The following is a 13354-nucleotide window of genomic DNA, read 5'->3' on the forward strand; positions in this document are numbered from 1 at the left end:
TGTGGCACCCACACCAGAAATGACAGAGAGGACAGAAGACATCGGGATCGGTCCACGCCCTGTGTGAGGGAAGAGGCCGGCACAGTCTGGGGGCTTCATGAGCTATTTCCTTTGTCCTTGCAGCTTGTCCAGATGTGGCATCACAGGCACAGAGAGGGTCCCCTTGCCCAGACAGGGGGCTGTGGCCACCTCCAGAAGCCACTCCTCCATCTAAGCTGCCTCCTTCTGGGCAAAGTTGGGCAGACTCTTGTGTAACTGGTTTGCAAACATTCGTGATGCTTCATCTTAGCATTTACCAAACTTTCTTATTAGTTTGCCCACGGAGTATGTTTAAATTAATTTCAAGTAAGTCCCTTTTTATTACGAGTTTCAGTTGTATCCTGGTGAGAGCTGCTGGCTGTTCTGACATTGGCCCACCAAAGGACAGACTTCCCTGTAGGGCCCACCCTGTAAGGGAAAGGTGGCGGGCATGCACGCGGGGCTTTAGCATACACACGGTGAGTATGAGAGGACCTCGCAAGGCCACGTTTTGATTTTCAGCTCTTTGGTTTCTCTTACTTGAACAATCTGAGGAATGTGAGGATGCAGGGGTAGCACCATGGCCCCGGCTGTTGGTGGTTCAAAAATATTTAATAACCTCAAAGATCGCGTGGATGAATGAACAACCCAAAATACTCTGCTCCTACTGTGCAGAAGTGATTTGATGACAACACCAAGAAAGAACTAGAGGGAAACAGAGAAAGCTTCAGAGAGAGAGAGAGATATTGATTAAGAAAGAGAATATTTCTTTCTATTAAAGGATCAGATCATCTACATCCTCCCAGATTACAGAATAATGGGCCACTCCTATTGCTTTGTGAAGACAAGTCTTGTTTTGATCAGTCACTTGGGAGTGCTGTTGGCAGCAATGCCATTACTGATGAGGACGTCAACGGCAAATGCTCACCGACCCTCTGGTGTGTGCCAGGCCTGAGCCGTGTGCTGTGGTGGGCGCTATCTCATGTAATCTTTAACAGAAACCTACAAAGTAGCACTAGGAGCACCCCATTTTACAAATGTGGGAACAGCTGGGAGTGTTCAGATAACATGCCCAGATTCCAGTGTCATTCGACGACAGCACCAGGATTCGGCCCTGGTCTGTGTGTCCTAAGAGCCAGGTCCCCAGCCGCTAGGCTCTGCTAACCAGCTCTGTACCTGCACCTGTTTGCTCCCCAAGAACTCTCCCCCCTCCATCCCCCACTACAAATGCAAAGCCCCCATGATTTTGCTCTCATTTCAAACTTATTTAACAGAGATAATTATTCTTCCGAACTGCCTGGGAAACTGCATTTTCCCTCTCTCCTCTCTCAGTGCAGAGCGACATTTATATATGGTACCTGGGAAGCACCATCTCAAACCCATTCATTACAAGGAGAGGGAAATCACAAGTTCCAACCCTGGCTTTCAGGACACCATTGTTCTTTTTCCCTTACTGCAAAAAGTAGAATTCTTTAACTATCTATCTAAAAATACAATAGTGGCAAACTCTGCAATTACACTTCCCAGTGGGAGATAGCACACGGCCCTTCCACTCTATTTTCCTGAATGCACAGGGTCCAATTCTCTCCTCTGCTCACTGGTCACGCCAAAGGCCCAACTCCAACTGTCACATAATTAGCTGGAAAACCAAAGCTGTGTAAGTTTGAATAACTGTGTGGTCTTTTCAAGGAACGACGTGGGCTACTTTACTGTAAATCAATCACACGCTACTTCATCTCACGGGTCCTCCAGAGCCGGCCTGGGCCACCGAGTAACACCAAGGCTAAGGCCACTGCTGGTGGTGTGCTCCTGGCTGCAGTCCTCCTCCGCCCCCACCCCATGCTTCTCACTCCCTCTCCTTCCCCTCTGCTGTTCTGGGTCTCTCGTTCACAGAACACCTCCACGCTTGCTGGGTGGCCACTGTGGCTCCTGGCTACTACAGACTGAGGGCCCCTAGTTTCCCAGCTGGCAGAGACTGTGAGACAGAATACCATCTTACACAGTCATCTTAAAGGCAGAAGTGCACTGTCAACTGGGGAAAGGCACATACAATTTTGGTAAGGGGATTTTTACAACAAATTTGTGAGAGTTCTTTAAGGGACATGTACGCCTGTGGGCAATGGAGGAAACATATGCGAGTGATTATATGAACTTTCAGAAAGTGTCTAAATTCCCAATCCAAATGGGATTTTAAAATAAGTCACAGGAGATGGACAAGAACATTTATATCATGACTAATAATCTAGCCTAAAGACAGGACACAGAGGATGAATGAACAGAAAAATTGAGCTGTCTAAAGATGCTTAAACATTTTTTTACAAATAAAGAGAAGTACCCAGTAAACTCTTGAGGTTTGTAGATAACACTCCCTATCAGAATGCAAACTAGACTTCCAGGGGAAGGCATGCAGAATAACGGAGGAGTTTATGTGAACAAATGTAAGTTACATACTATAGGTAGAGTGGTCAAAATCACAACGCAAGAAAGGGTCTTGAGAATCCCTATATATATAGATCATTGTCCTGAAGGTATTTAAGCCACTGTGACACTTTGGCTTAAAAGTGCCCCAAGATGGGTTTGGGATGGCCACAGGGGCTGGCGTCACTAGGAAGGGGATCAGAAATCAAAGGTTGCCATGTGCCCTTGTAGATACCCTAGTGTGCCCCCACATGAAGGACTAGGTGTAGTTTTGGTCATGACATCTGCAGAGGGCTGTTGTAGATCAAGGCATTGTCCAGAAAATGCCAATAAAAATATCAAGGGGGCAGCAGTAAAAACAGCAATTGATTGCAGAACACCTGCCATATGCCAGGCACTACTCTAAGTACTTTACATGGTTAACCTATTAACCTCTCAACCATCCCGCCAGGTAGGTACTGTTATTAGCCCCACTACAGAAGTGAGGAAACTGAGGCACAGAGAGTTTAAGCAGCTTGTCTAAGTCACGCAGCTGGTATCTGGACCCAGGCTGTCCAGCACCAGGTCCCAAGCTCTTAACCACAGGCTCGGTACTGCACGGGAGAAACTGAATACATTCCACACTGTTCCACTGGGGAGGCAAAGGCTAAAAGTAATGTATCTAAGTTAATAAAACTGAGACAAGGCCTGATAGGGAAAACATGGAATTTGTACCAAACTGTAGATTATTAAAGTTAGGATAAAGTAAATTTAAGACAAATAAAAGGAAGACTGCTTTGCACAGCAGGAAGTACATTATTAAATTTTATTTTTTCAAGAATGAGACTACAAATTCTTTTTTTTTTTTTTTTTTTGAGACAAAGTCCCATGGTGTCCCCTTAGCTAGAGTGCCTTGGTGTCATCAGAGCTCACTGCTACCTCAAACTCCTGGGCTCAAGCCATCCTCCTGCCTCAGCCTCCCAAGTAGCTGGGACTATAGGCACACGCCACCATGCCCGGCTAATTTTTTTCTGTTTTTAGCAGAAATGAGGTCTTGCTCTTGCTCAGGCTGGTCTCGAACACCCGAGCTCAAGTAATTGTCCTGCTTCAGCCTCTCAGAGTGCTAGGATTACAGGCGTGAGCCACCGGCCAGGCCGAGACCACAAATTCCCAGACTCAAGCAGAGTGCTGGCATCAACAATGTGTTACTAAGGGAAACAAAGCTTGCTCCGAGGTGTATTTCTGTCCTTCCAGGCATGAGGCAACAGGGGGTTTCCATGCCTATTCTCCCAGGAATGTCCTTGTTCCCCTTCACTAGAGGCAGGCCACAGGGCTGAAGAAATGTGGGTCTCCCCCCGACCATAGCAAAGCTTTCATTCTTTTTGTCACTAGAGTGTTCTGCTATCTCTTTGCCAACCTTGTGTCTAAGAAGTGCCAGCCTAGGAAAGGAGGTGGCCGTGGGTGTGGGTAGCAGCTCTCAGTCTGAAGTGACGGGAAGGCTTGCCAACAACTCCAAGGGGCTGGGACCCGCGCCAGTTTATCCCGGCTGGGTCAATGGTAGGGCCACATCTTGCAGCTGGGCATCTGCTGTGCCCTCAGTTCCCTCCGCCTGTTTCCCTAGTCGGTCCTGGAGAAAGCCAGTGGGCAGGGAGGGGTGGGCAGTCTTGGTGGTCTCTGGAAAGAGTGAACATCCTAACTCTTGCCCAGAGATGAGGGGGTCTCCTGGGCTCTGCCCCTTTCCCTTCCTTAGGATTCAAGGCCCCAGCTCCTCAACCGAGGAGCTGAGAGAGGAGAGCTGCACAAAGTTCGTGCCATGCATGTGCTGCCAGGCCTGGAACAAGGTCGAGAGACCTGGGGGGGAGCAGTGGTTTTATTTCAAGGGCCCGCTGCCCTGGCGAGCGGGGCACCCTCACTCTGGTGCCGTACTGGGGGAGGAGAAGGCCCAGGGCGCTGCCAGGTGTAAAAGAAGAAAGAGATCCGGGGAGCGCAATCTAGGCCCAGGTAACCATCAGCGACAGAGGCACATGCGCGGAAACAGTCACCGCTGACTGAGTTTTCGGTCGCGAAGGCTCCCTGTAGCGCGGTCCGCGCAGAGAACACCTGCGCCCCGCACGGCGAGCACCTGTGGGCGGCGGCTACTCACCTACGCAGTTATCGCAAAGGCTGCAGTGAGAGGCACGAGGGGGTCGGAAAATCTTGCAGGTGAAACAGTATTTCAGTTTCACGGTCTGGCCATTGATGATGACTTCTTTGGTTCTGGGAGGTGGGCGGTACCCCCCAGAACTGGTGCCATTTGCGATATCTGTGGAGAAAAGAAAGAAAAGAGCACACACCCTTCAGAGGACCGCCTTAGCTCGGCGCTCCTGCGACCAGGGCTCTCGGAGCAGGGCCTGGCTGTCGCACCGCGTCGCGCCCCCCGCCAGGCCCGGAGCGCAGCTCCTAGCGCACCTGCGCAGTAGCCAGGAGGTGTGCCTCCCTCACCTGACAGGTGCGTGGCCACGTGACTGCGCTCTGGCCAATGGAGTCTGCGCACACCCGGCCCCGCCCATCCGTGCCCCTTGAAGCCCCGCCCCCTCCCTGTGGGCATAGTAGAAATCCCCAGGGCCACCTTCGAAGCCACAGGTGGGGGCCCTGAACGACTGTGCAGAGGCGGCTGCAGCTCTGAGCTCTCCAACGCCCACAGTTACCTGAGCACCAAACTCCATTTGGGTTTTATTTGTTACAGCAGCTAGCCTCGCCCTAACTGCCACAGTGCCCTACTTCACTTCCTTCTGGAGGGTGTGCTCCAAATCCAGCTCAGGTGTCTCCTCAGTTTGCCCACTGGCCTCTCTAAAAATACCGGGTATGGGATGGGTGGAATACAGATTTTTAAAAAATATACTTAAAAAAAATCCTTAAATGCATATTTAGACAATCATTTCTACATTTTATCATCTCAATAGCACCTTATATTATATTATTTTTAAGAACCAGTTCTGAAAATGTCAATGAAAATCCAAACATGTATAATTTTCAAAGTTTCGTTTTATCTTACAACCTCTGATTTCACATTAGAATTACCTGGGGGGAGGGCTTTTAAAACTCCCCTAAGGCACAGACCTGCCCCAGATCCATTCTGCAGAATGGGTCAGGGTTACTCTAATGAGGGCAGGGTTGAGAAGCCCTGCTCTGCGGGCAGATAAAACTTCAGGTTCATTCTCGCCTAGACCCCCATGGCCCCATTAGGCTTCCGGAAGGGATGTGGGCCAGCCAGCTGCAGTGAAGAGCAGGAGGGCACAGGCGAGTGGGGAGTAGCAGGAATCTCTGTAGGGCAGCAGCCGAGCCGCTGGCTGAGAAGAAACACAGGCAGAAACACAGGCAGGCCCTGGTGGCTGGTAGGTCAGGGAAACTTCAGAGCTGGTGACATTAAAGGTAACTGTTCATTTTAATTCACATACACTTAAAGCACACAGAGACAGCTGTAAGGTACTTTTTGGTTGATTTACAAAGTGGTAGGAATTAGTCCCAGCATCTACTCAGGCCCCTCACACTAACTCAACCTGGGCAAGAATTACTTGCAGAACAACTGATCTCTTGGTCCGGTCCTGCCCTCAGAGATTCTGAGACCCTTACTTGGAGGGAGGGCCACCCGCATCTGTACCATCTGACAGCTTGGCTGAGAAGCGGTTCTCAGCTTGTCCAAACTACTGAATCAGAATCTGCATTTTATTCCAAGTCTGTGAACCCTGCTCCAGGGTGCCCGTAAAGACTCCCCAAGCCACACATTCATAGGTGCCTCAAACACACGCACCCGTATGACACAGGGCTAAACTTAGAGAACACAGCTTTGCTCAGGTGAAGGGGCTGCGTCACGGACGCCCAGCACCTAAGCGTTTCCACGTGGAGCACTTGGTGGCTTAGGGCGGCTGCTGGGATCTGGAGAGCTGCACCCTCCCTCTGCCCCCAGCAGGGCTGCTCTCACTGAGAACCCCCACGCCAGGATTCAGGGGCCCCAACAGGTGTGCCCCACCCCCAGTCTTCTTTAAGAGGCCACTGGAGGCCTACGGTCTGCCACTAGCCTTCAGTATTTGTGAAAATACCAACCTCTATGATGGGGAAAACGGTTTGAGCTGCTGCTGGCCATGTACTACGCATGGAAAATTAAAGTTCCACATCGCAGGGTGAGAAGACAGTGTGGAGGGCCGGCGGGGCACGGCATAGCAAGGAGCAGCCCTCCTGCTTTTCCTCTTCCCAGGGCCCAGCCTTCCGCTTAGAATAACTAGACAGCTGTGCAGCCAGCCCAGGGACTCTGGGTGGCCCTGCCACGCAGGGCACCCTCTTTTGGCATGTGCCCCTCCTGCCTGGCACCCCAGGGGGCTGCCCTACGAAGCAGTGCTAAATGCAGCAGGCATCTGTAGAGGAGCTGAGCTCCAAAGCCATGACAGTGGGGAAGAGGAAGGCCTGGTGCTGGAATCCGTAATAGGGAGAGAACAAAGAGGCGGCGTGGCCCTGCACTTCCCCGAGCACCAGGGTGGAAATCACTGGCTTTGAACACATCAAAGATAAGGCCATCTCTCCACAGGTGCCACTGAGGCCTAAATTAATAATAATTTGGTGCTTTCACAGCCTTATGCCAGCTGTGAAATCTACTGTATCTATTTAGCTCTTACAAACATGGCTAGAAAAACTAGGCCAGATATGGGCTTAAAAAAAAATGCTAACCCAATCAAACATTTGTGCTAATTTAATCAGAAGAGTTTAGAGACTGAACTATGAAGGCAAACATTTTAAAGTGCAGGAATGACAAACCTGTCAACACTAGAATTACGTAAAAAGCCTACTTGTGAGCAGCGATGATTTGAAAAAGCGAATATTTGCTAGCACTCCTTAAGATAAACTCTATTGATCTTGTAGTTCCAAAGTGCATTTTTTTAAAGATTAAACATTTGACACAAAGTGAGCTGAAGGCTGCAATTCAAAAGACATAGTAAACTGAAGCTTAAGAATTAAAACCAAACCCAAAACTCTCTTTGACTAAATATTTGAAGAGCTCTTTATGTAAAAGAAATGGAATATATTATATAGTTTCAAATAGCTAGAAGGAGGCTATTGCCAGCACAAAGAAATGATAAATGTTTGAGATGATGGATGTGCTAACTACCTTGATCGGATCACAGTCAATTATATGTACTGAAACCTCACTATGTATGCCATGAATATGTATAAGTATTATTTGTCAATTTTTAAAAAACTTTAAAAATACACAAGACATGGGAAGATCAGAAGACCTGGGTTCAGGGTCTAGATTTACCATTAGTGATGGAAATAGGCAGGGCATGGTGGCTCACATCTGTAATCTCAGCACTTTGGGAGGCCAAGGCGGGATTATCGCTCAAAGCCAGGAGTTCAAGACCAGCCTGGGGTAACATGGAAAGACCCTGTCCCTACGAAGTAAAAAAAAAAAAAATTAGCCAGGCATGGTGGCGCACGCCTGTACCCCAGCTACTCAGGGCATGGGAGGATTGAGCCCTGGACTTGGAGGGTACAGTGAGTTATGATCAGGCCACTGCAGTCCAGCCGGGGCAACATGGTGTTTAAGAAAAAAAAAAATACTTAAAAGAATTGTCAACCAATATTCCTAAGCAAAATTCTGTGCCATCAGTTGCAGACGACCCAGAGGGGCCTGGAATGGGTTCCGTTGGCTGTTTCTTGAGCGTGGCGAGTTTCCTACCACCTGTTCTGGTCCGATCTGCTTTCCTCACAGCCCTCAGAGTCAGTTTTCTTTTTTTCTTTCTTTTTTTTTTTTAAAGAGACAGTCATCTCACTGTGTTGCTCAGGTTGGCCTTGAATGCCTGGCTTCATGCGATCCTCCTGCCTCAGCCTCCTGAGTACCTGGGACAACAGGTGTGGGGCCTGGCCATTGTCAGCTTTCTAAATGCAAGTCTGCCAAAGAAACTCGGGACCTCATGAGGCACCTAAGGCCATGTGAGAACCTGGCTCTCTCTTCTTGAAGATCCATCTTACGTGGAGACTGTGCTCAAAACACACGGGCCGCCTTGGGCTTCCGTGCACAGGCAGCGCTGCTTCCCACTTGAGGGCTTTTGCACACGCTGCTCTCTCTGCTTGGATCCCCTGTCCCGCCGTCTGTGCAGGTAATCCCACCCTTCGAGATCCAATTCAAGCTTCTCTGTGGAAACACTCTGCAAGCAGAGTTGCTTTCTTTTCCTTCAGACCCTCATTGTACTTATTTATTTATCCAGACAATGAGTCTGTGCTAGCAGCTGGGGATACACAGGAATGGAACAGACTTCTTCCCTTGTTCCCAGGCTGGGGGAAAGACCCAGTGATGATTGGCTATGACCAGGATTGGTTTTCTTGTCTTCCTGCTGCTCCAGGGTGGTGACCAGTCCTGAGCCATGTTCCTGTTCCCGGGCTCCAGCAGGGGCTCCAGCACCTGGTAGGTGCTCAAGGGCTGGCGGATCCCTGCACCCTCACCTCCAGGGCTGCTGGTGGGTGGGCCACACTGGCCTTCACATGCCACCATGCTGCCGTCCAGGCAGGCCGTCCTCTGTGCCCACGGCTCCTCCCTCCCAGTGGACCCTCTCCAGAGGTCCCTCTGTGGCTGTGACTCTTCTTAATATTGTCCACAAGCCGCTGCTCACCCAGAGTGGATCCGGGCAGGACGGGCACCTGTCTCACCCAGGGGAGGCCAAAGTTGCAGTTTCTTCCACAAAGTAAACCCAACAGCTGCCCAGACATCGGGGCAGATGTGAATAAAGGGGCCTTGGAACCGAGGGCTTCAAATAGCAACCTTGGCCTAAAAGAAGTTTCTCTTCAACGTGCAGACTGAGGCCGATGGCCGATCATGAAGTCTTTCTCACCCGTGGGGGTCACACACTGTGGCCCGTGTGACCTGACACAAAGGCCGAGCACAAGGCAGTGCTCCCACTCTGATCCTCAGTTATCTGGGGTCTGGTGTGTGTTGGGGTTTTTTTTTGTTTGGTTGGTTGGTTTTGGGCAAAAATTGTGCCTCTGCTTCTTGGGGCTGCTTTTTGTGTTTTAAATACAGCTATTGAAAAAGAATAATAAACATCTGCAATAAGCTAATGGTTCAAGAACACTAAAATTTGGGGGAAAAATCTAGCCATTCTGCAAGTTTCTATGAGTCAGTATTTCTAAGGACATTTTATACACGAGCGTTTTGAAAGAAGAAAACTGGAAATGACCTTCCCCTGCCCTCGTTGCTGGCACGGAGGCACTTGCATCTCGTGGGAACCTCACAGGCAGGCCGGGGGCAGACTTCGGGGAGCTGGGACCAAGGAGGGGAGGCCGGTCCTATGGGAGCTCAGCTCACCTGTGACGAAGCTGTTTCCCTCAGGGAGCCGTCCTGGGCTTGCCAGAGGCCCTTACGTCAGTTGTTTGTAAACATGTGCCTGCTATTTCAGTAAGCCATCTTCCCTTCCTGGAGGAGTAATGGAGCATTTGCACCCTGGTCAACACGTTTCTCTCCCATCTCACTTATTCCTGCCCCAAGTTCAGGGACCAACTTGTTGAACTATGTGTTATCACATGAAGGAACTGGACTCTGCTTTTCTAAATGCAAAGGGAAAAACCCCAATTTCCAGAGGATGTAGAGTAAGATTCTTTCCTCACCAAAGGAGTCAGAGCAGTGGCATTCTCCGGTGCACTTAAGTTTCACAGACCATTAACCAGCTGACAGAGCTCCTGCCACAGCGGCAGGGACCTCCACTAATAGGAGTGTAGCCGGAATGAAGATAGAGCATCTCTCTGCACCAGGACGTAAGTCACAGGGAAAATGTGACTTGCTTTCTACTCCAGGCTCCATGGCTGTTCTACTGCACTGGCTGCAGTACAGCTGTTGGGTGCTACCAGCACACAGCTGTTAGACCTAACACATCTTAAATTTTCCTAAGGCTCATTTTATTGGAGGTCTGCAGCATTTAGGACACACCTACCCAACCTGGGAACGGTTGATCTATCACGAAGGAAGATGGTTATTTTAAGAGTCATTTAAAATGATCTCTTGGCTTATAATGTGTAAACTTCCAAGCCCATAGGCAAATATTAACAATGATTAGATGTCAGACAAGTCAACTCCTATTATTTTACTTGCTAGGGAAAAAAAGGTAGAGCAAATTCTGGTCTGTCTATACACATTGGCTAGGTTTCCACTCGAGCAAAAATGCAAACATTTTCTTCCTAAAACATTGGATGGCAGTAGGTTTGCCTTTACGGATGCTTATGGACAACACGCACGTGAGGGCTCACGAAGGGGCGAGGGCTCCCAGCCTTCCTCTTCCCAGTAAAATCTTCCTGTGTCAGTTTGTCTTAAACTATTTGTCCCCCAGGACTGACGCTGATGCCTGGAAGGAGGCTCGCGTGGGCCGTTTTATCCTGAGCCATGTGCAGGCCAAGACGGGAGCGTCCTCTGCTCAGTCTCCTGCCCAGCCCAGGAGGAGCAGAGAGCGCCCGCCACGCCAGGAGCACGCGGCCAGCCCCGCGGCGGCTGGAAGGGGTCATACAAGGAGCGGCAGAAACACGATGCCCAGGGCCCAGTTCGCCCTTTCCTAATCACTCACTCATAGGACACCTGTGAGTCTTAGGGGTACCCCGGTGGGCAAAAGGGACCAGGTCCCTGCCTCCAAGGAATTCACAGTCTAGCAGAAGAGTCCTATTAGTTAAAGACTCACAGAACTAAATGTATTGTTACACATTGTGCATTTGTTGAGGAAGCAGGGAAGTGGGCTCATGTGGGAACTCTTCCCAGAAGCAGCAGCGTTTGCACCTGGATCTGAGGCTTACCTGGGCAATATGTGTGTATGGGGGAGAGGGGCAGCAACATGCATGTGCACACAGGCTGGGAGCTGGGAGCTGGGAGCAAGGCATTTCAGGCAGAGGGAGCAGCCTGTGTACTGGCCCCGGGACAGGAGGGACACGGTATATGCAGGAACCGGATTGAGGCCAGTTCTGAGACAGAGGGAGCAGGAGGCTCAGGGAGGGGGAAGGCAGGGCCAGACCAAGCAGAGCCTCCCAGCCGTGTCTGGGCATCGGCCTTCATCTTGAGTGGAAAAGGAAGCTGTGACTTGTTAGTTTTATGCGTCCACTTGGCTAAGTTATGTGCCCAGTTGTTTGGTCAACCACCAGTCTAGTGTGGTCTACGTCAGCCGTGAATGTGCATTTTAGATGTGATTTCCATTTACATCAGTAGACCATGAATAAAGCAGATTACCCTCCGTAATTTGGGTGGCCCTCCTCCAACCTGCTGATGGATGATCTTAAGAGCAGATACTGAGGTTCCTGAGGTAGAAAGAATTCTCGAGATTGCAACATGGAAACCCTGCCCACGCTTCCAGCCTGCTGTCCTGTGGGATTCGGACTTGAGGCTGCGATGTCAGCTCTCCAGACTCCAGCCTGCCTGCCTGCCCTGCGGATTTCAGACCTGCCAGCCCCACAATCGCAGGAGCCAGTTCTTAAAATGAACCCACCTCCTGCCTCCCACCTCCCTCCATATGTGTTCTGTCTCTCTGGCGAGCATTGACTGACATAGAAGCCACGGAAGGGTCTGTGCCACGCATCATGTGATCAGACGGGCAGTTGAGTGACATCACGCCGACTGCAGTAGCACAGACCCGTTGCGTGGGGAAGCAAGAGTGGATCCAGGAGGGATCTGGAATACCAGCTGGAGACAGCACTGGCTTGAAATGGGGTGGTGGCCAGAGACGGACATCTATTTCAGAAACTTTAGCATGGAAACCACTGACCACTGGGTGCAGTGGATGAGAGCCGGGCAGGTGACTGGATGACCAGGGTCTGTGGCAGGGAGCCTGGCTGTTTCTGTGATGCTACAGTGGGGAGGGGAAGGTGTAAAAACACCTGAAAAGCTGATAGCTCTCATAAGTAGCACACGAGGGAAAACGAAACAACACGGTATCACTCAGCATGATGAACAGAACAATATCCCACATATCAACACTAACACTGAATGTGAATGGTCTTAATGCCCCGTGTAAAAGACACATACGGGCTAAATGGATAAAAACACACCTCAAGTATATGCTGTCTCTAAGAAACCCAGCTAACTCACAAGGACTCTCACAGACTCAAGGTAAAGAGACAGAAAAAAATTCCATGCAAATGGAAATCAAAAGCGAGCAGGTGTAGTCACTCATATCAGATAAAATAGACTTTAAATCAACAATGGTAAAAAAAAAAAAAGACAAATATGGTCATTATATCACGATAAAGGGAGCTATTCAGCAAGCAGATGTAACAATCCTAAATATATATGCACCTAATGCTGGAGCTCTCCTTTTCATAAAACAAATTCTTCTAGGTCTATGCAAAGAAATAAACAGTGGCATCATAATTGCTGGGGACTTCAACACCCCACTGACGGAACTGGACAGATCATTGAAGCAGAAAATCAATAAAGATACACTGGACTTAAATGGGACTCTAGAACACACAGACCCAACAAACATTTACAGAAAATTCTACCCCCAAACTATAGAATATACATCAGCACATGGGACATTTTCCAAGACTGATCACATCTTAGGCCATAAAACAAGACTCAGAAAATTCAGAAAAATTAAAATCATATCATGTATCTTCTCAGACCACAGTGGAATAAAACTAGAAATCAATTCCAAGAAAATCTGTCAAAACTATATGAAGTCATGGAAATTAAACAACTTGCTGCTGAACAATCGTTGGGTCAATGATGAAATTAAGATGGAAATCAAAAGATTCCTCGAACTGAATGGCTAAGGGAACATGAGTAGAAACATAGACCCTTGGACACAACAGAATAGAGAACCTAGAAATAAAACCATATAGCTATGACCAGCTGATCTTTGACAAAGCAGACCAAAACATACACTGGGGAAAAGATGCCCTATTCAATAAATGGTGCTGGGAAAACTGATAGCTACATGCA

At 49.2% G+C, this 13354-nt stretch overlaps 1 protein-coding gene across 1 annotated transcript in view; it reads right to left on the reverse strand.

Annotated features, from left to right (window-relative positions):
- The window catches only part of ZDHHC14 (zDHHC palmitoyltransferase 14), a 254045-nt gene that overhangs the window by 66225 nt on the left and 174466 nt on the right, over window positions 1-13354 (reverse strand). Inside the window, exon 3 of the mRNA XM_012759590.3 lies at window positions 4559-4717. Coding sequence (XP_012615044.1) covers window positions 4559-4717 — 159 coding nt within the window. The remainder of the gene's footprint in view (window positions 1-4558; window positions 4718-13354) is intronic.

This window comes from Microcebus murinus, chromosome 5 (genome assembly GCF_040939455.1).
Source record: "Microcebus murinus isolate Inina chromosome 5, M.murinus_Inina_mat1.0, whole genome shotgun sequence".
Classification (NCBI taxonomy): domain Eukaryota; kingdom Metazoa; phylum Chordata; class Mammalia; order Primates; family Cheirogaleidae; genus Microcebus; species Microcebus murinus.